The 20,363-nt window shown below is 41.0% G+C and overlaps 1 protein-coding gene across 1 annotated transcript in view; it reads right to left on the reverse strand.

Moving 5' to 3' along the window:
- Positions 1-20,363, reverse strand: part of LOC133012197 (pleckstrin homology domain-containing family A member 5-like) — a 194,528-nt gene that overhangs the window by 3,138 nt on the left and 171,027 nt on the right. Inside the window, exons 14-31 of the mRNA XM_061080181.1 lie at positions 19,530-19,613; positions 18,423-18,542; positions 15,879-15,932; positions 13,943-14,023; positions 11,344-11,406; positions 11,165-11,245; positions 10,918-11,070; positions 9,882-9,983; positions 9,696-9,804; positions 9,193-9,236; positions 7,103-7,300; positions 5,783-5,918; positions 5,467-5,612; positions 4,720-4,911; positions 4,056-4,187; positions 3,747-3,830; positions 1,763-1,908; positions 1,272-1,435 (exon numbers count right to left, since the gene is read on the reverse strand). Of these exons, the coding sequence (XP_060936164.1) occupies positions 1,272-1,435; positions 1,763-1,908; positions 3,747-3,830; positions 4,056-4,187; positions 4,720-4,911; positions 5,467-5,612; positions 5,783-5,918; positions 7,103-7,300; positions 9,193-9,236; positions 9,696-9,804; positions 9,882-9,983; positions 10,918-11,070; positions 11,165-11,245; positions 11,344-11,406; positions 13,943-14,023; positions 15,879-15,932; positions 18,423-18,542; positions 19,530-19,613 (2,089 nt within the window). The remainder of the gene's footprint in view (positions 1-1,271; positions 1,436-1,762; positions 1,909-3,746; positions 3,831-4,055; positions 4,188-4,719; positions 4,912-5,466; positions 5,613-5,782; positions 5,919-7,102; positions 7,301-9,192; positions 9,237-9,695; positions 9,805-9,881; positions 9,984-10,917; positions 11,071-11,164; positions 11,246-11,343; positions 11,407-13,942; positions 14,024-15,878; positions 15,933-18,422; positions 18,543-19,529; positions 19,614-20,363) is intronic.

Here is a 20,363-nt window from a genome sequence, read left to right on the forward strand (position 1 = left end):
ACTAGAATTTGCCACTTTTACATCACTGCATACACAAATCCTTCCGCTTTTATTCTGTCTATATTTTGATTTATTGATTTATCTTTAATGGCTGATGAGAAAAGTAAAAGACAGATTCCAGCTACTCTAATGCAGCAACCCAATGAAATCACAGTTTTGAATCTGGCTTTATCCAATCTCCAGCTTTCAGTTCTGGAAATGTATGTGAATTAGCACATTTCTAAAAGGATAATCCTTTATTTGCACATTTTAACATAAAATTTTGTTCACACCGCCAAGACAAAATAAAGACGGTTTAAGTAAAAAACTGTGTGTTCTATTCACAGTCTTAATTGACTTAACTAAACTTCACACACATGTCATATGTTACACTAAAGCTGTTTTCTAGTTTTTCCCTTCTGACACCACCGTCAATAGCTCATACACACACACAACCCCCCCGCACCCCCCACACGTACCTGCTGATTTGTTGTGTGCAATTAAAAATACTACATTTCAATCTAATCACTTTTTGGCCTTGTTGTGGTTTGAAAACTTTGCTGTTGTCTTTTCAGTCAGGAAGAACAGAAGCAGAGACTTTTGGAAACAAGCAGACAGAGATGCCTTCTTCCTGATTGGTTCTTATCAGTCAGTCATCAGCCATGGTGGATGCACAGCATCGGTAACACTTAACACTTCTGTCAGTAACGGTTCGTTCTTTTCATTGGTCAACGACCCTTTAAGAATGAGTGGAAAAGATAAAGCATGGATGGATTGTGTGGATGTTGCGTGAGGGTGTAGGGAGTCACATTGCTTTACCACATGTAGAGTAACCCTGAACTTTTCTAGATGTAACCCGGAGGAGCTGTATGTGTAAAGAAAAACAAACCAGACATTATCAGACTTTACCCTGCAAGTGGCCTCAGTGGTTGTGTTCATGATGTCTCTATCCTGCCCCGTGCACCATCTACCCAGCAGCCACTTTTTATCTTAATATACCAGAATATTGTCAGCAGGAAGGTTCTTTGTGCAATTCCTGATGTAGCTTGTTATGGAGTCTGGCTTTATCCTTCTGAACAGATTGATCGACAACATTGATCTAAATGCAAAGCTTTTTGTCAGATAAATTTTAAATTCTCATCATCCAAAGGTCTTTGAGTGCAAATACGAGAGTTTAGCATGGATAAGGGATTAGAATCATGAAATCTGTGAGTGTATTTGAAATGTGGTCAGAATGAGCAGATGTTTTTACTTTGAAGGTCGCATCAATGATTGAGGGAGAGTTCACTTACAGGCCAGCAAGTTGTTGTTGTTGTGTTTCTTGTTGTCTGCTGTGAGCTGGTTGTACGAGTCCAGGCTCCTGTCCAGCTTCTGCTCTCTGGTAGTTTGTGGCGTCAGGTTCCCCTCCTCGTCTTTGGGCTCTTGACTGACCATTTCAGGCTCAGGGGTGTGAAGGCTGCAGAAGCAGATTATTATATGAAGAAACACTACATCAGAATCTTATCGGTTATAAGTAGGATATATCAACTGGAGAGTGTTTCCTAATTGAAAGATGTGCAAACGACAGCAGTGAAGGTTTTTCTTGGTGGAAAAGATCCCTTCAATCTCTGACTGACAGAGGGTTTGTGCAATCACAAGAAAGGGTCTGCCCTTCGAATTTTTCTCTGTCCTAAAATGTCTGGGAAAAAAATTACTCAAGCTGATTTCAGACATGCCCTGATGTCCGCATAATATCCTGACATTCTCCGGAGGGGGGGGTCAATACTGGCTCATACACACACACCTGTTTTCCGTGGTGGTGTTTGTGGGTGAGCTCGTCAGGTCTTGCTTCTTGCTTTCATCATCCTCAAAAGGCTCGAAGTTTACTATCTCCACATGCTGAGGTTCTGTGCCCAGGTCCAGAATCACCACCCTCTGACTTTCACACAGCTGAAACACACACACACACACACACCCTGTTTTAGGACATAGCATTGACTTCAATTGATGATTGACAGCCTAGCCTTGAAGCAAAACCCCAAATACACCACAATGTTTCTACAGTAGCCCAGAACAAACAAAACATTCACTCTCGAGAGGACCTTTCACATTTTTATCACCTGAAGGCCACCGCAGGTAACACACCCTTGAAAATGTAGGTTGGGTGAATGAGGAGTCAGGATGTTGCAATCTGAAATTGTATCACTAGAGTTCACTAAATCCTTCACATTAAACCTCAACCCAAGATCAGTTCACACCTTACCCCTAACATCGAATGCGTACGCAGGCAGACATAGGCATGCAGGCAAGCATGCATATTGGAATTTGAAAATGGAGAATTTAGCAGTATTGCACCAGTGTACAGTTGCATTATTGGTAAAAAGGAGCTAATTTCAGTTAGTTAATTTATTGAAAACAACATAAGTGAGTTTTGCTTGCAGATGTGTTCTCAGTGTTGTTACATGCAGTGATTTGTATCTGTGTGTCAGCAAGTCTTTCATTTTGTGCTGTTATAATATGAAAAAAATAAAGAAATAATGATCACTACAGAGAAATAGATATGGATATTGGAAAAAGGTCAAAAACAGTATTCAAACATATTTATTTGCGGCTGTGGCTCAGGGGTGACAGCGGGTCGCTCTCTGACCAGGGGATACTACGCATGCCGAGATACTGAAATCCAAATTGCCCCTCACAGTAAAAATGCTGCACATAGTTGTACTGTATGACAATGTGTGAATGGGTGGATGGCAAAACTGTTCCTTAGAGTGCTTTGAGTGGTCATCAAGATTATAAAAACATGAATACATACAGACCATTTACCATTAATGTGATATGTGATAACTAGGGGACAAACTAGTAAATAATTGAACAATTAAAGAAAGAAGAATATAAACCCATTTAAGAAATAAGTTAGCAGATAGAGCACAAAACAGAAGAAAATTAAGCAAGCACTAAATGATTGAATGAACAAATGGAGCTCCAGGGTAGCATCACACAGGAGAGCAGTCCAGACCCAGCTACCAATCCGGGCTAAATCCAGGATATAAACCCCTTAAAGCCAACCTGTCTTCCTCTGGTTTCCTACAAATCCTCTGTCATTGCCCCACATTACACTCAGAGATGCTACAGCCACTGTGGCTGATTAGCTGTGGTATGGCACACAGATCTGGGATTACAGACGGTGAGTTTAACAGTGAAAGCTGTGAACGGTTAATTGGATTCTCCTCCGTCTGCAGCCTCCAGGTGGCGGGGGGGGGGGGGGGGGGGGGGGGCTTCACCACTTCACTAATTGCTGGTGTTGCTGACTTCCACACTGATAGTTATGGACCTATGGATAGAGTTTGTTTTCAGTCCGTCCTGAACACACTGTCCTAATGGACCAAACACTCACCACCATCCAAATTTGTATTAATCCGCAGATGAAATAGTTTCAAACAAATGCAGTGTTTCTTCATATGTAAGTGATGTATATGACCAGCTCGACTATTGGGCCATTAAAAAAAGTGAACTATGTATGAGTGAAAGATTGATGTCCTCTGCAGGGGACGGTAGGTGTGGAGCTGAGAGCCATAGACAGGGTATTGGGTCTTATCATGGGATCGCTGGTAAGCAACTTATCCTGTACACTATTTTCATGGCGTGTTGAGTCACTTTTATTTTGTATTATGAGGGAAAGCTACATTTTAAGTCAAAAGATTGAATTATAAGAAAGCCATACTGCATGTCCACAGTGGCTGTGCAGTCCATCTCCACAGTACCTCATTGTCTATGCTGTTGGTCTCAGCCTGCTGCTCCTTCCCACTGGGCAGGGTCACAGTCCTGCTCTGCTGTAGCTCCTCACATTTGTCATTTTTCACCTCCTCTGCTTGCTGCACCTCCTGCATATGGAAACAGAATCCTGTCATGAACTGGTCCCCTTGATCGCATGACAATCAAAACATGTTAATTTGCATTTTCTTTTGTCGACGTTTTAGACTTTTGAAATTTGACATTGATTTTGAAATTGTAATGTGATGCTGCCGCTGTTGGTTGCTAGTAGATGGTGAAGATAAGATACTGATTGTGGCTGTGATATAAATAATGTGATAACAAACCCTGTGAAACTGTGGTGCCGTCGGAGCGCTGTCTGTGTGAGTCCCAGCAGCCTCAGCGGCCACCTTCAGCTGCTGCAGGGCTGCCTCCAGCTCCACAGGGTCTGCACAGGCTCCCTCTGCCTGGGCACGGGTCTGCGTACACACACACACACACACACACACATAGATATACACACTTGAATTAAATTAATGAATTAACCTTCTAACCAGTGTCGCTCAAACAAGCAGGATATTGTTTTGACACCATCTGTGTGCGTGTGTGCGTGACACTATCTTGACAAAATTAACCTTTGGAGCTGATTGGTTTAAGGTCAACGTCAAGGTCAATGGAAACGATTATCTGAAAAAATGTTTTCCAAAATATCTCCTGTCTCTATAAATAATAGAGAGACAATCTAAAGCTTATATTGATCTGAAAACTATTCCCCATCACATGATTCCATATGATGTGACATCATGTAAAAGTCACAATGAGGTCAGATAACGACGCCCTGTCAATAATTCAAAAATGCATTTACCCAGTTCTCTCTGAATCCAATAGGTCTATTGTAAGCTAATACAGATACAAAAATAATTGATAATCATATGATAGCAAAGTAATGCACTAACGTTTGCAGCCAATAAGATTAGAGACACATGCTCCAGTTTATGTGTGTGCATGTACCTGCTGGGTAACAAAAGGGTTGTCTTTGCTGAAGGAGGGTGAGCGGGATGGGGTTTCTCTCTTCTTCTCTCGGAGCGACGAGGCCTCCTGGTTTCTCCTCATCCTCTCCAGCTGTTCCTCCACACTCATCCTCGATCTGCCCACCTCTCGATCCCCATAACCCAGCTGATCCAACGCACTCCTGGGACGGTCCTGCACGGGAGCACAGGAGCACGCTTACATTCTGCTTGTTCATTGTCAGAAGTGCATGGTTTTACTATCTCATCGTAAGGTCTCAACCTCAATATGTAACGTGTCTTGAGATAATGTATGTTGTGATTTAAGGCTGTACAAATGGAATAAAATTGAATTCTTTTGTTCCTTGCATTAAACTGTAGGTTTAGGTTTTTAAATTTGTCAGCTTTAATGACAGCAACTGTATCTCAATAAATAATTATCGGATATTGAAATGCACGCTACCCAAGAGGATGATTTTTGTAGCTGCCTGAACTTCACTTGGCAAAAATGTGAGTATTTAACATTTCGGGAGAAAGTTTACAGTCAGCATACGTGTCTCGTGTGAGGTTTGCTGGTACAGGGCTGGTGCAGTGTGGGTGAGCAACAGTCACAGCAGATCCTGTGACATGGATCTGATGTGACTGCCTCAAAGGAACGGTCACCTTCACAGAGTCAACTAAACAATCCTCTGGTCTTTTCATCACATCTGCAAATCAAAACTGAGTGATTTCATCGCTTTGCATCTCTTACTGATCTGGCCTCTGGCTTCTTGGTCTTCCTCAAAGTGACGTAGGAGGCTATGGTGGATGACTCAGGAGGGTTCATGGGAGATTTGGTCCTGGGAGGGACAATGCCCACCGGGTAGGGGGACACTGTTGGAGAGACATCATGGAATGCTGTCACTTACACACTTAAAAAACAGTCCGGCTAATTGCTCATGCTGTGGCAGGACATTTGACCATGCTCCATTTCACAAGAGATGCACCACATGTGAGTTGTCAGACAGTTACGGACATTATACTGTTTTAAATAAGTTGTAGTTTTCCAAAAAACAGGGGGGGGGCACCTTTTGAGGCTCCAGAGTCTTTACTCTCTGCAGAGGTCTCCGTCTTGTCCTTGTCCTCACCGTTGGCCTCGTCCACTTCCTCTTTGACTGTTGTCAGCTCAGGTTCACTCTTGTACAGACGATAGTCTGGCGCTTGCTGTGTCGGGGGGGAGAGATTGATGGAGGTCAGAATGCCCACCTTGTAGCAGCAGTCAGCCACAGTTGTTCTTCGCTTAACTAAAAAAAATGTCTGAAAAAAAACTAAAGAGTGACACTCAGCTTGGGTGACTTAACACATTTCTTATTGCAGTTGATGGGCTCAATTCTTATATCTCCCACATGTCAGCTGAGGAAGTGCTTAATGAGCTTAAGAGGTTGGAAGTTTCTTATTCAACACATTTCAACTCCAGATCCTCACAAGAAACTAGTTTGGCAATTTATTTGGCCCTCAGATCACTGTTTGATTTTTCATATTTAGATAAACTTAGATTGTTCAAGAAAATCATAATTCTAAGAAGGAAATGTTTTTGATACTTCTGAAATAATGTCCCTTTGTACATATTATATTATAAGAATAAATGTTTTGCTTGAAGTAAAAGTCCCAATTTCCTGATCAATAAATGAGCAGACATTTCACAGTAAAAGTTCATGGAAAAAATTATAAATTATCAGTAAAATATAAATTATAGGACTTTTCCCCCCTCAAAATCTCTATTTTCAGCCCTTAGTTCTGAGTTCTGCTACACTTCTCTACTGTCCAAGACTTAAAGAGAGAACAAGTTTCACAGACAAGAGGAGATTTGACCTTGTCTGTTTTAAGAGCATAAAAATCACTGTGATCTTGCAGTAAATGCCTCATGGCACCAAACTTAATCTCAGAATCTGAGTTCTCAGTTACCGTGAAGTTTTGAAGCTCCTTGTGTGTAAATACAGGAAACACTCAAAACAAAAAACCCACTCAATAAAACATCCCCTTTACAAAGGTGAAATTCAATGAATAAATCCATGGAGTAGAGCAGGGCTGAATGGGACTGTGGGTGAGTGACAGTGGATGGAGCATGGATCCAAGGGGGGGAAAAGGAGGGGAATTAGTTACATTTACTCAAAATGGCACTTGGTGAGGAGTGAATCACTGTATGTTAATTCAGTCTTTAGGATGGAGCTCAGGTATGAGAATGATGACAATTCATATAAAAATGGTTGTAAAGCACAGAGGACCTTCTGAAACAGAGAGTCCAGAGGCAGAGGGCTGGATGGCGGTGACAGCGAACCACAGATGTGACAGGGGGGAGCACACATGGGAGAGCATGAGGAGGGGGGGGGGGCATGAACGGTCCTTACGCTGTGCGCTCCGTTCCTAGAGCCGGCCTTGCGGTCCTCGGGCCGGGCTGTGTGGTTGGGCAGGCGCCCGCTGGCGTGGGCGTGGTGGGGGGGCACGTAAGGGGGGCGCTCCGATGAGTCGTAGTATTGGGGAAGGGGCGGGCGGGGGGGCACACTGTTGCCCTCCTTGGGAGGACTGAGTGGCAGCAGCGTCACTGTCTGTTGACAGTCAACATAACAGGTCTCATTCCAAGGAAATAATATGGTATTAATGGATTTTACTTGCAAGCAGGATCTACTTGAACAGTCTAAAGGCTCATCCAAGTGAATTCAAGTACACTCTGACGGTGTGATGAAAACGTTGGCCGCTAGGGGGCAGTGCAGCTGAAAACGCAGAAGTGACATATTCCTTATAAAATGATTTGGTTAACATGCTAATTAACAGTTTACAATCCACATCCATCAGACATGAAGGAATGTTTCTGGTGAATGTAACTCTGAACTCTGCTCTCCTTTCAGTCTGCTTTGGTCTGCACCAACTCCTGAGAAATACAGCATCTCTGTCTCTTAATGGTGCTGAGCAGGTTGTGTTCTATTGGTATATCAGAGCTTCTTTTTACTGACAACAACATCTCGCTCCTGCTGGAGACATCTTTTTTATCAAATCAGTGTGAGCCATTAAACCAAGACAACGAGCTGAGGGATGCTTAAAGGGACTCTTACCTTTGTTGCATTTTTACACTTTTTTTGGATAAGGTTAAATTGGTATGAATAAGGTAATGACACTCTAAAATGCAAGACAGACCCACCAGGAGTAAAAACAAACAATTATTTCACTCTCATAATATTTAGTGAAAACTTCAACCAATAAAATTCTTCGGACCGAAGGACCTTATTGGCCGACAGACCTGTCTGTTTGCTGCATGGACATGCAGGTTTTCCGTCTGCTTCTTGTGGCGCATTCGGGCCCGCGTCATCAAGGCGCGTGAATGTAAATGTATATAACTTACCAAATCCATTGCTTTGGTAAACAAAAACTCACGTGCGTGCGCGGAGGCAGTAGCTTGTAAGTCTGCTTGTAAATAAAGTTTCTTCAAAAAAACACCGCGGATGGGAACGAGGGGGTGGGGCATTGGAGGAAGGCGGGATGATTTGAATGTGCTGTAATTCTCAAATGCAACGAAGGTAAGAGTCCCTTTAAGGTCCCTGTAGAGTTGAGTGGAACTAATTTATCATTCTTGTGTGTGGATGGCTGTAACATATCACTTAAAATCAGACTGACATATCCAAATTCCCTTGAAAACTTTGTGTCAGCATTATCTGTAAATGATGTATCCTACATTTTTATGAGAATTGGATGAAGGTTACTTTTGCTCACCCGTTTTTAGAGCCACTGGAGCAGAGATACAGGGAGAGATTGAAAGAATAATGAAAATGTTTTGACTCTGGGCCAAGTTGTTTTCAAGAAAAATCTGAAAATGTAAAATTGCGTGTATCAAAACCAGTAGTAGTAGTTACGAGGAGTCGAGAAGCCAGAATAACAAGAACAAAAAAATAGAGCTCCAGCAGCTCCATGGACCCCTAAAAACAGATCAGCCAGAATAAAGGCAAATCTATGTGAATACAACTCAATTTGGGTTCAACTTGAACAGACCCTGAGTGTCTAACCCAAGACACAAGTTATACCTTCGTCTTTTTCTTCAAAAACAGGTCACTTTAGAGATTGAATGTTGGAGAAATCATGAACGCACCAACAAGGGTTATTCTAATTATTGCAGGCTCACAACTACATGACGGAAAAAGGTCATTGTGATGAATCAGCTACCTCGCGCAAGGTTCAACAGTCAGCAAGTGGATTTTTAAAGTACACCGAATTAAACCAGTATTAAACACTTCAATCCTGTGGTCATGAGCTTCATAATAAGCCCAGGTCATTTCATCCCTTTTGATATTACGGTAAAATCAAATACAGAAAATTGCCCCTTAATTGAAAAATTTTAAAGATGCATATTATTAGAGCCAGAGGCTAATCCAAATGTGAATCAGCTGAAGGTGGGTGTGGCGTAATGTGGACAGTAGAATGTGCTGTGTGGGCTGGGACAGTGCCTTACTTCATTCTTCTGGAGACTGGAGAGAGGTTTGGAGCCAGGAAAATCTGCTGACCACGAGGCAAATGGAGGAAAGAGGAAAAGGAACTTGAGCAGTGTACGATATTATGACACCTGAAACAGCATTTGTAGTTGTGTGTTTCATTTTACATCTTAAATACATTTTTAAATCCAAATTAAAGTAACACAAATGTGAATCAGAAATGTACTTCAGAGAGACAATTTCATTTCATTAGCACTATGAAAATTTTTCTTTCTCTTGCCACAGGTACAGACTGGATATCTCATCATTTGGGGTAGAGAGCGGTACGGTTTAAGATCTATGGTTTAAGATTAAGTGTAAATGTTTTAATTGTTATAATTGTTATTTTCTTTGCCCTAGGGTAGAGAGACGGCATCGCAGTCACATCAGTGATTCCTCTCACAGCCATTTTGTCTATCCCTGGACCCAGCCATCAGAAATGAATCTGAGAATGTGATCTATTCACGTGTAATTCCAGACTCACTGTTGTCTGTGCACCGCTCTGGTTTGTTTTTGGCCAGAGCCTCCATCACGTCCTGGATCCTCCACAGCTCCTTCTGGATCTGGATGTGCCGCTGGCTTGGAGGCTCTGTCTGAGGACACACACACACACACTGTTAAAACCTTCTTCACTCTAGAAAGTGTGTGAGTGTGTGTGCGTGTGTATTACCTGTGGGCTGCCTAGGGCCTCCAGCTGCTCGAGCAGGTTGGACTTGGCCTGAGTGACATCTGCCTCCAGCCTGTCATAATCCCTCCAGGAGCGTTCCAACTCCTGAAACCAGGGCACCAGCCAACAGGGTAACAAGAGTTGAATGTGAGTAGATGCCTACATTTCTACTTCTCAAAGAACAGTATTACACTATTTCAAATAATTTGGATGTGTTGTTTGTATATCTACAGGATTTCAACACACTGTTCCAGAGATAAAATAAATGTGTTAATGGGAGACTAATTTCTTACAGACTTAAAGGGGGGTTCCTCCAGTCACTCTACACAGTGTGTTCTATGAAGGTGGACTGATGGATTTTCTCAATGTCATTTTGAAATCTTGTACTACAAACCTAATTACATTCCTCTGCATTTAATTGGTGAAGAGGCTGGTGTCTCAAATTGAATCAAACGTCCAACATTTTCAGATACAACTTTATTTAATTTAGATGTTATTCACTTTATTTTAAGACTTTGGGTGAAGTGGCCTTTTAAAAGACCTTGCGGAGAAAAAATTGTTTCCCACAGTGAAGCTCTATGATAACCAAAAGACGACTCAGTAGAGTGTGTAACTCTGCCAAGACCCAACAGTCCCCTAATGAAACCACGTTTAAATTCACTGGAACCAGATTTATATTTGTATCCACAACAAAATAAACAGTCACAAACACCAGTCCCTTAAACATGTCACATTTTTTAATCAAGATCCATGAATTATTTTCTGAGAAATCAATGACAATATGAAAAAACATCCTATCTCTTAATGTTAAAGAAAGTGAAAACATTCCTGGATCCACCCCCTGATTCCCAAATATGTCTTCAGTCAAAAACACTTCCATAAGCAGTGGTCTCTAAAAGCATTGCAACCCTCTGAAATGCACTGTTTGCTAGTTCAACCTGATTACCGGACCTATTGAACTTGTCCTGCAATGGTGTCTGCATGTGATGGTGTGTGCACGTGTGTGTGTGTGAGAGAGAGTGTTTTGAGATCTACTTACAGAGCTGACTCTGGACAGCTCTCTGCAGGTGCTCAGGAGGCCGTTCTGCAGCACGTCCCTCTGCTGGACCAGGCTCTGTGTGGCTGCAGCACTGGAGCCGCTCTGTTCACTCAGCTCCTGACTGGCTGACAGCAGGGCCGTCTCCAGAGTGTGCTGTCACACAAACACATGCATCCACATGGAAATGTTATTGCAAATATGAAGCTGCTCAGGACTAAAGCATTGACACACACGCAGACAGCTGTACCTTCTCTCTGTGCAACTGCTGCACTTTCTCCTCCTGCATCCTCAACGCCTTGTCCTGCTCACACAGCCTGCTCAGCTTGGTCTAACACACACACACAAACACACACACACACACACACACATGAACTAAAGTGTATGTGAAGTTTAAAGGTTTCTGACTGAAGGCTGTGCTTGGCTTACGTCTACGTCGGCCTCTTCTGGGCGCTGGCTGAAGGAGCTGTCCTTATAGTTGTCTGGGGTGACCTGAAACAAGGCAGCAGGGTCAGAGACAGGCAGCAGGGGGCGACAACAACACATCAGTTGGGATGGAGAGCAGCGAGCCCCAGCAATGAAGAGTTCTCTACTCAGAATGCTGTTTCATGCAATTTGGGGGAAAATAATGACCTGACATTTTCTTTACAAAACGTAATGTTGTCTCTAGTCTGTGTTAACCAAAGGGATGACTAATGTGCTGTTTTTCTGGAAGTGCAAGAATTCAATTACAGGTGAGATATAAATAGAGCTTTGTTGGATTACAAGTCATTTTTTCCACAACTGCTGCAGAGTGAGTAAAGAAATCTTCATAATTTGCCTCCTGCTGCTCATTCCAGAGGTGGTGAGCGAGGGGATGAAGGGATGAGCGCTCTGTGCATATTCACTAATCCTGTTTAATTTACCTTGAAGCTGTTTACCCAGGTGTTACCAGTGACGCAGTTGCTGAACATTATAATGAAGATAAAGTCAGAGAGATATGTAGCCAGAGAGCACAGATGCACACTAATACAAGTAAAAATAAGCCCCACACAACCACACACTGTATATGAATCAAATCTCCCTGTGACATGAGATTCATCATCAATATTATCTTCCGAATTTGACATCAACAGCTATTGGAGGGGGAGTCATTTTAGTGCTTGCTGAAAGTCCTAGTTCAGGCAGGTACTTTCAAGCTTGATTTGTGACACCACAACCAAACCCGTCTCTGGTACTAACTGGTGCTTATTTCAGTTCAGCCTGTGAAATCAGTGCTGTATGAATAGAATATAATTTCAATATTGTGTGTATATGTTTACAGTTGGACCTTTTACGATAGAATAACAACCTTAGGTTTTCAAACCAAGAGATAAATCCAACAAAATTCCTCCGTTGTACTTTAGAATAGATCTCTGGAGACCAAGAAAGAATTTACTGTCACCTTTATGGAACTCTTTTGACTGAAATAAGTTACTGTTTTATTTTGATATATCAGACCTTGTGTGTTTGATGTTCAACTGTTCTGACTGGAAAGTTGAGTATGAAAAGGACAGACGAGGTTGTGCAGCGTCAGCAGTAACACAGAAATCGTACCGGATCCTTTAAGTAATGATGGAGTTCAGCCAGAAGGCAAAGCATTTGATTTACCAGTCAATATATTTTCCAACACCCATCTATGGGCATCAACGTTAGGTTGTGAGAGAAAGAATGACATGACGGATATAAGTAGCCAAAATTAACTTGGAGAAGAGCTGCTGGTCCTTTGCGTCAAAGGACTTGAGGTGGTTTGGGAAACTGATTAGGATCCTCTTGTGTGCCTTCCTTTGGAGGTTTCTCTGGGCACATCCATCTGGTAGAAAATCTCAAGGTAGTCAGGCCTCACTGGTGGGATTATATATCCCATCTGGCCTGAGAATGCCTTGGTGTCCCAGAGAAGGAGTTGGAAAACATTGCTGGGGAGAGGGACGTCTGGAGCACCCTGCTGTCAACTCCGGATGAGTGTAGGAAAATTGATTTTGTGGATGAATAGTTCCAAAGTGTAACTCACTCTGAACACACAAACAATTGCTTTTATGTTGTACATGTTTATGTACAAATTAAACAAATGCGATACAACATGTCAGTTAGTGAGCCTCAGATGTGTTGGCAGGACTCATTTAAAACTGTGAATAGCCGTTTCCCCCTGCTTCCAATCTTTCCATGCTTCTAGGTAAACCACATCCTGATTCATAATCTGCATTCTATATATCAATCTGCTTGTCTCGCTCTCAAAAGGAAAGTGAAACCTAGAACTATCCCTTTAATAATACCTTATGTACTACAAACATTTTATGCAGAGCCACATAAAACACAAATATGTGGAAAAATGAACTTGAAGACAAGCAGTGTAAGCATTTCCAAAGTGTAACCCAACAATGAAGACAGATGGAGAGAGGAGAATTCCATAACTATGTAGAATTACGCCATAAGCCATGCTCGCTTCGGGTCTGTTCAAACAGCATCACACAGAAAGTAATGAAATGAGATGTGCTGGAACCAAAAACAACTTTAAATACACTGAGTAACAGCTGGCTGATGGAGGGACGGACTGCATCCAAAGTGGTAAAACAAGAGGTTGATGGTGAAGGGGGGGACGTGGATACACAACCACTGGACTACCGGGGCTAAGGTCTGGCTTGAGTCGGTTTCAGTTAAGTCAACTTAAAAATAAAGAGTTTGTTTAGTATAAACAGAGGTTTCCATCTTGGGAAATCAAATTCCAAGCTACATGGAGATAACGATAGCTGTAATGTATGTTTACATTATGCACATTTGTTGTTTTTATTTAAGATTGAACTCTCCAATCAAAGTCCACTGAAATGTTTATGTTGTTGAGCCAAACTTTCTTTCGTTTTGTTTTGATGAATACAACAAAAAAAAAAATTGTCAACAAAAAATTGCATTATTGCCATGAGCTTTTGACTCAACAACAGTAAAATATATGATTCTTCCAAACCCAAGTGGACTGCTGAAACTGTTTCAAGCCAGAGCCTGCCGAACACCTTACTTGCTGGTAGAGTTGTGGCCTTGGTGCCGAGTTCTCGATCATAGTATGAATCATGAAGATTAGAGGCTCATTCTCCTTCGTCTATTGGAGCACCATGGAGAAACAGGAGATACAGTGGTGTATAACACGTCTGTGTTCTGCTGTCGCTAATACGATCAACTTCTCACAAATACCTAATAAGGGTTGAACATTTCAGAGATTTGACACGTGTTTAAATGAATCAAGCACATTATGCACTAGAGATATCCATTGATCCTAATGCTTTTGGGTGAGCAAAACACAATTATCTTTGGTCTGAATGTGTCCAGTAAGGTCCTGCTTTTTTGCCATAGAACTGTCCTCAATTTTTCCGCATGTCCGTTGGATTGAATAAGTCAAAATAGTTTGAACATCTGAGACTTTTAACAAGCTAAGTCTAACTTTGACATTTAAAGTAACTTTTTATTGGTATGGGCGTGCATTTTAGAAATTCTCCCCCCAAAAAACATCACCTTTAACTGCATTACTAGGCAATGTTTTCCAAAATTATAAGTATCAATCCAGTTTAGGAGAAATGGAGTTTATTATTGTAACTCGTTAAGCGATGTCCAGAGCTACAAAAATAAGACAAATAATAAGAACTAAACCCCTGCAAGGTGAGGGATTAAGCATACAGACAGTATTGACCAATGACCAATGTCTACTGAGGGAGAAACAACTCCTATCACAAAAAGGTTAAACATATGTAGTATATGTTTTTTAAAGTTAATAGGCAAAATATCAAATTATTGCTCTGTTTTGTTAAATTAATATGAAACAAGATAAGGATAGAAATTTGTCATTCAAAGACGAATAATAATAACTGAATAACTCTAGCAGACCCATCTAAATCAATGTTTCCAGTTAGCTTCCAAACTCCTAGTTTCTCACTCCTACATATCCTGTCCAAGGCTGCTCTCTCCCCAAAGCACATGACCTTTTCAGAGCCAACCAGCCATATTCAATAATGCAAGAACTGTGGGAAGGCAAGCTGTAACCTACAGGCCAAAAATAAACAGCCCATTTAAATGCCTGCCGTGATCGGGCAATGCCTCTGTGAACTGTCAACTGCTCATGTTCTTCTTCCAATTAGCCTGGCATGCGGAGCAGGCAGCAATACAATCTTAATGGGATTGCAGTGGGAAAATCCATATTATTTCTTACATTTATGACAGAAGCAGGTGGAGCAAATACACCACAGACATATTAAGTCATATTGGAAATGAAATTCCTGCTGTTATCTTCTTTTATCTTTGCTCCCTATAAAGACTCCATTGAAACTAAAATTCTGCTAAGTTTGTTGTTGGAGCTGTTCTGATCTAGAGTGTCCAAGATTAAGTGGTGTTGCTCTTGGGGACATACAATTAAAGTAAATGGTAAATGGATTTGTATTTATATAGCGCTTTTCTAGTCTGATGAAGACCACTCAAAGCGCTTTACAGTACAGTTTCACATTCACCCATTCACACACACATTCATACAGTGCATCTACTTGCAGCACTTTGTTATTCTATGGGGGGCTATTGAGGGTTCAGCATCTTGCCCAAGGACACTTCGGCATGCAGATGGTTCAGACTGGGGATCGAACCGCCGACCTTCAGGTTGGAGGACGACCACTCTACCCCTCAGTCACAGCCGCCCTTCGTGACGGCAGTGTGTATTTATAAAGGCTGTGATGGGACTTCAATCTAGACAGCACTTGCTTTCACTGGTTGTAGGTGCTCCTTAACTGGGAATTACCTACTGCATGCTCAAACAGACTAATTACACTCTGCATGTTTCACTTGTGGTAGCCTAAAGATTAGTAAGTATTTTGTGAAAGTGGTGAAAGGGCAAAGATAAGTCAAATGAAATCAAGACAGGAAGAGAAGTAGCCAGAGACAGACATGAATCCATTTGTTGGCTGAGAGGTTCTCACCTGGCTGTCCAGGTAAATAAGGTTCCTCTGGAGGTGGTGAGAAAGAACGTCAGTCTGCAGTAGCAGCCGAACAAGGAGGAGAGGAGGCAGGAAAAGTGAGGCCATGAACAGAAGCAGCCGAGAGAAGGAGGGAGATGACAGAGAAGGAGAAGTCAATGGCACATTTCAAAAGAAAAGGGGGAGATCATGAAAAGAGGAAGAGGAGGATGTGATAGAAGATTAATTGAGATGCAGAGCTTCATATTTAATTATGAAACATTAATTTTTAATGATGACAACTTGAGTGTCAACTAACCCTAACCCAAAGTGTTTGAGTTTCCTAACTTATATCAATCATAGTTTATTTGTCATAAAACAGCTTTTCCCTAACCATAACAATACCATAGCTGACATGATGTTACTGTAGACGGTCTATAAAGATGAATACTAGCTGGCACTGAATGGTTAAAAAGAGACCTGGAGCACAAGATGGATATTGCACAATCGTCCAACATCAGCCTGTGTAGATATAGGGTTGAACTAAGTTGTCTCATTAACCTTAACTGACATATATAAAGATAACAGCAGAGTAAGAAGGGTCATGACCTTATCTACAGTCATACAGCAAAGTTAAAACGATGGAGATTCTGTAGGTAGGTTTCCTTCCACCTGTCTTCATGCGCTTGAGTGGAAATTTTATTAAAATTATTGAAATTTTGCACAAAGGTTGTCACACAGGGCTGAGGTGGAAAAGTTGTGGAATCGAGAAAAGCAAGATGCAAAATGGACACAAACCCAGTTCGAAGCATGTGACCCAAACAAGTTTCAGTGGACAAAATCATCACATCTGTGTGGAATGTTATTGAGAGACTGTAAAGTTCCTCAAACAATCACGTGAAACAAACAGAAATCCATCCTGCTTTTAACATCGTGTTTAATCATTTGAGGTTCTATTGCTCTTTTGACTGTTGCTTGTTTTAAAGGCACCTGGACCCCCCCCCCCCGCGGTTCCTCTTGACAAACTATCCCCAATATTTGCAATAATGGTAACATTAATTTCCAATTTATGGTTTTGCAGAATTTCTCAAATTTTGGATTGGATAAAATACCCACCTTGTGCTCCTTTTGTTATGTTGTGTTTGTAGTATGTGCTGTACATCTAGGGACGGTTGATATATTCATATATTTACAGTCAGGAAACACCCAGTAATTATGTGTCTATGGTGTAAAAGTTGTTATATCATTGATCATTTCACCTAGTTAAAACAGTATAAGAAGTTAGGAAACACAAAATAAATATAATAATCCATAATAATAATAATATATAATATATCCAAAATATAAACCAAAACTGTATCTGCCCATCTCGAAAGACATGCATACTGGAAAGCTGCTGTCAGTTAGCATAACTATTCTGCAATTTGAATTATCACATTTATAAAACTTCAAGCATGCTTACTGTACATGCATAATAAAACAACCCAGAGTCTTCTGAATAAACTCAACTGATTAAGTTAACATATAAACAAACAGACAGCACACTGGGTTCAATGGATTCAAACAAGAACTTACGTAGCACATCAAGCTAAGAAAGGAGAGCATCAAATGTTTAATGCATCAGCTCTGATGCATCCATAAAGTCCTGGCTAACAACTGCACAGAAACCTCAAGCCGACATGCAAAGGGGCAAACAGAAGAACAAAAGAAGGCACCAATCCCCAGCATGAAGCTGACACACCCATCAGTCTGCACACACAATAGTACCACACCAGTACTGCAAAATTGAATTGAATTTGGTGTGTTAACATAGAGGCAACGGAAAGTTTTAGTTGCATCTAGTCAACTTTGTTATGTACCTGTGATAACAATTTCTAATCGGGCACCTCCAGTAGATTGGCAGTGGTTTTGGAGTTTAGGTTCATTGAGCTAGTCATTAGGGATTTGTCAGTCATGATTTCTTATTTTATTAAGAGTGTGTGTTTTAATTTTTATTCTCTCAGATATCATCTTAATGGAATAATTTGACAAACTGTCACTTTATCGATTGACACAAAAAAAATTGTGATAAACATCAACTTTGTAATAGTATTTAGGGAGAATAATAAGTTCCTATTTTTTATTTTAGCTGGGATAGTTCTTTCTAGTTGAATACCACAGTTTATGGTAATACTACTGTAATTTATAAAAATGTTGCTGAAATAAAACAAAAAAAACTGACTGACATATGTTAATATATTTCGGGGAAATATGACTTATACTACTATCTATTATATTAACTGTATTATTTAACTTCTCCTCGTGGTCTAGAGTTAAAAAAGTAAACCAAATTGCAATATTTATTATATTATATGATATGATAATATGATCATTAATAAGTGTATTGCCCCAGACCAAGTATTCTGTTGTTTGCTCACAGAACCTTTCAAAACACACCAATTTCAATTTTATTTGGAGTAAATAGCCACTCTAACACAAGGAACCTCCCGTTGCAGACACACAACACAAAAAGTGGCATTTTGGTCAGGAAAGCACATGCACACATGTATGTAGTAACTCAGTGCTGACCTTGGCGTTGGGCCCCTCCATACCCAGGGCCATAAGCTGAGTTACTGTGTGCTCCCGCAGGCTGTTGAGCTCCGCCTGCTGCCGGCGGAGCTTGATCAGCAGCAGCGTTAACTCCTCGGGCTGCACAGGGCAACACATACAGGAGAGAAGAGCTGCCACACTGATAAAAACAACAGGCACTGACTAACGGTCGTGAAACATGATGCAGTGACCTTAGAGAGGAGACACAACAATGATCTGCCGGGACTTTTTTATAGTCAAATAAAGACATATATAACCCTGAAATGCATTTCAACCAACTATTTCCATTCAGATTATCATTATATGCAGATGACTACACTGTTTACCTCTAACAGTAACAAAAGACATTTCTGTTCGCTATTCGCTATTCATCTTGCAGTGTAGTGTCCACAGTACAGTGGGCAAATGGACGTCCAAGATTAAAGTAGAAAACTTTTGAGAAAACAAAAGAGGTGATTTTAAAGTTACTTCAGACAATATGACAAATTCCATTTGAAATTCCCTGGTGTAACCAAAGACATCCTTTCATCTGTCCATTTTGTTGTAGCTTCAGAAATTTGTGACTGAAAACTAATATGAGATTTTTGTTTTTGCATATTACACCGCATACATACAATTTTTTAAAACTACAGTGGGCATAATATGTCATGTGAACAGGGTGCACACACTCCTGCAGTGAGAAAACACAAGAAGGTCTCTCTCACACGCACACACACATACCCACATAAACACACAGGCAAACTTACACACACACACACACACACCACACACACACACACACATACACACACAAACACACACACACACACACACACACACACACACACACACACACACACACAAACGCACACTGTGTCATTGCTTGGAACATAGTGAAATAACAGAATGCCCACACTTCAACAAACAGTGAGCTGCTAAAAGCCACGTCTGAAATTTGTGGGCAAGTGATGTCAGTGATGGAAAGCAGAGGGTGTTTTTTGATTGGGGTAATGTTCTCAAAATTGTATTGCCTTTGTGAGAGCTCATTGTAAGCAGGTGATTGGTGGGCTGAATCTGACAGAGTGGAGTGCATGGGAGGAGACTCACCGTCTTGCCTTGCAGCGTCTGTGGGGTGATGGTCTGAGGAGGGACGCCGCCTGCAATCGATCGCCGGTCAGCTGGGTACCCGTACTGTGGGGGAGGGGGGGGAGGCAATAAATCAGACCTAAGGTGAATTTCAGCGATTCCTCACAGCTACCGAAGAACATCCTTAATTGGTATATGGACAAACTTGCTCATTTAAATTGATTTTAAACAGGGTCCTTTTTGAGGTTTAACATTGGATTGGTTAAGTTTGCATGTGTATTACTATCATATGGAATCTTGGAGGTAAGATGTCTTAACCCTATTTCCATCACATATGCCTTTTTATTTACCTTTTCTCTTTTAGCTAACTAAACCTATTGATTTTTGCTGTTTGCAGCTTCTCCTTTCTTATCTGCTTGCTTGATTCATTTTTGTTTAAACAATTGCAAAAGGGGCAAAATTATTAACCGTAGCTAAAAATTCACATGATTTGGCTGATTAACGTTCTACATCTCACACAAACATTTAAGCTTTTCAAAGAAATTACTGATTAGATGTCTCAACATTGCTGCAGGGCTAAACTTATCTGGAACATGGAACATGTCTTTGCTATTACCTGGTTTATTGTGATACCATTCTAACACCACTTCCTGACATTGTCCTTCCTGAATCATTCCTACTTGCATTTTTACCTAATACCTGCCCATTTACTATGAGTAAATATATTACTCTTTTCATCAGCACCTGCTCTCCTGTGAATTATCTGCATTTGAGTCCTATATCTCACACATAGATGCCTGCACAGCATTACATCCCTGGTATATAATCTAGGCATAATCTTTAATAGTTCCAAAC

The sequence above is a fragment of the Limanda limanda genome, chromosome 1 (assembly GCF_963576545.1).
Source record: "Limanda limanda chromosome 1, fLimLim1.1, whole genome shotgun sequence".
Classification (NCBI taxonomy): Eukaryota; Metazoa; Chordata; class Actinopteri; order Pleuronectiformes; family Pleuronectidae; genus Limanda; species Limanda limanda.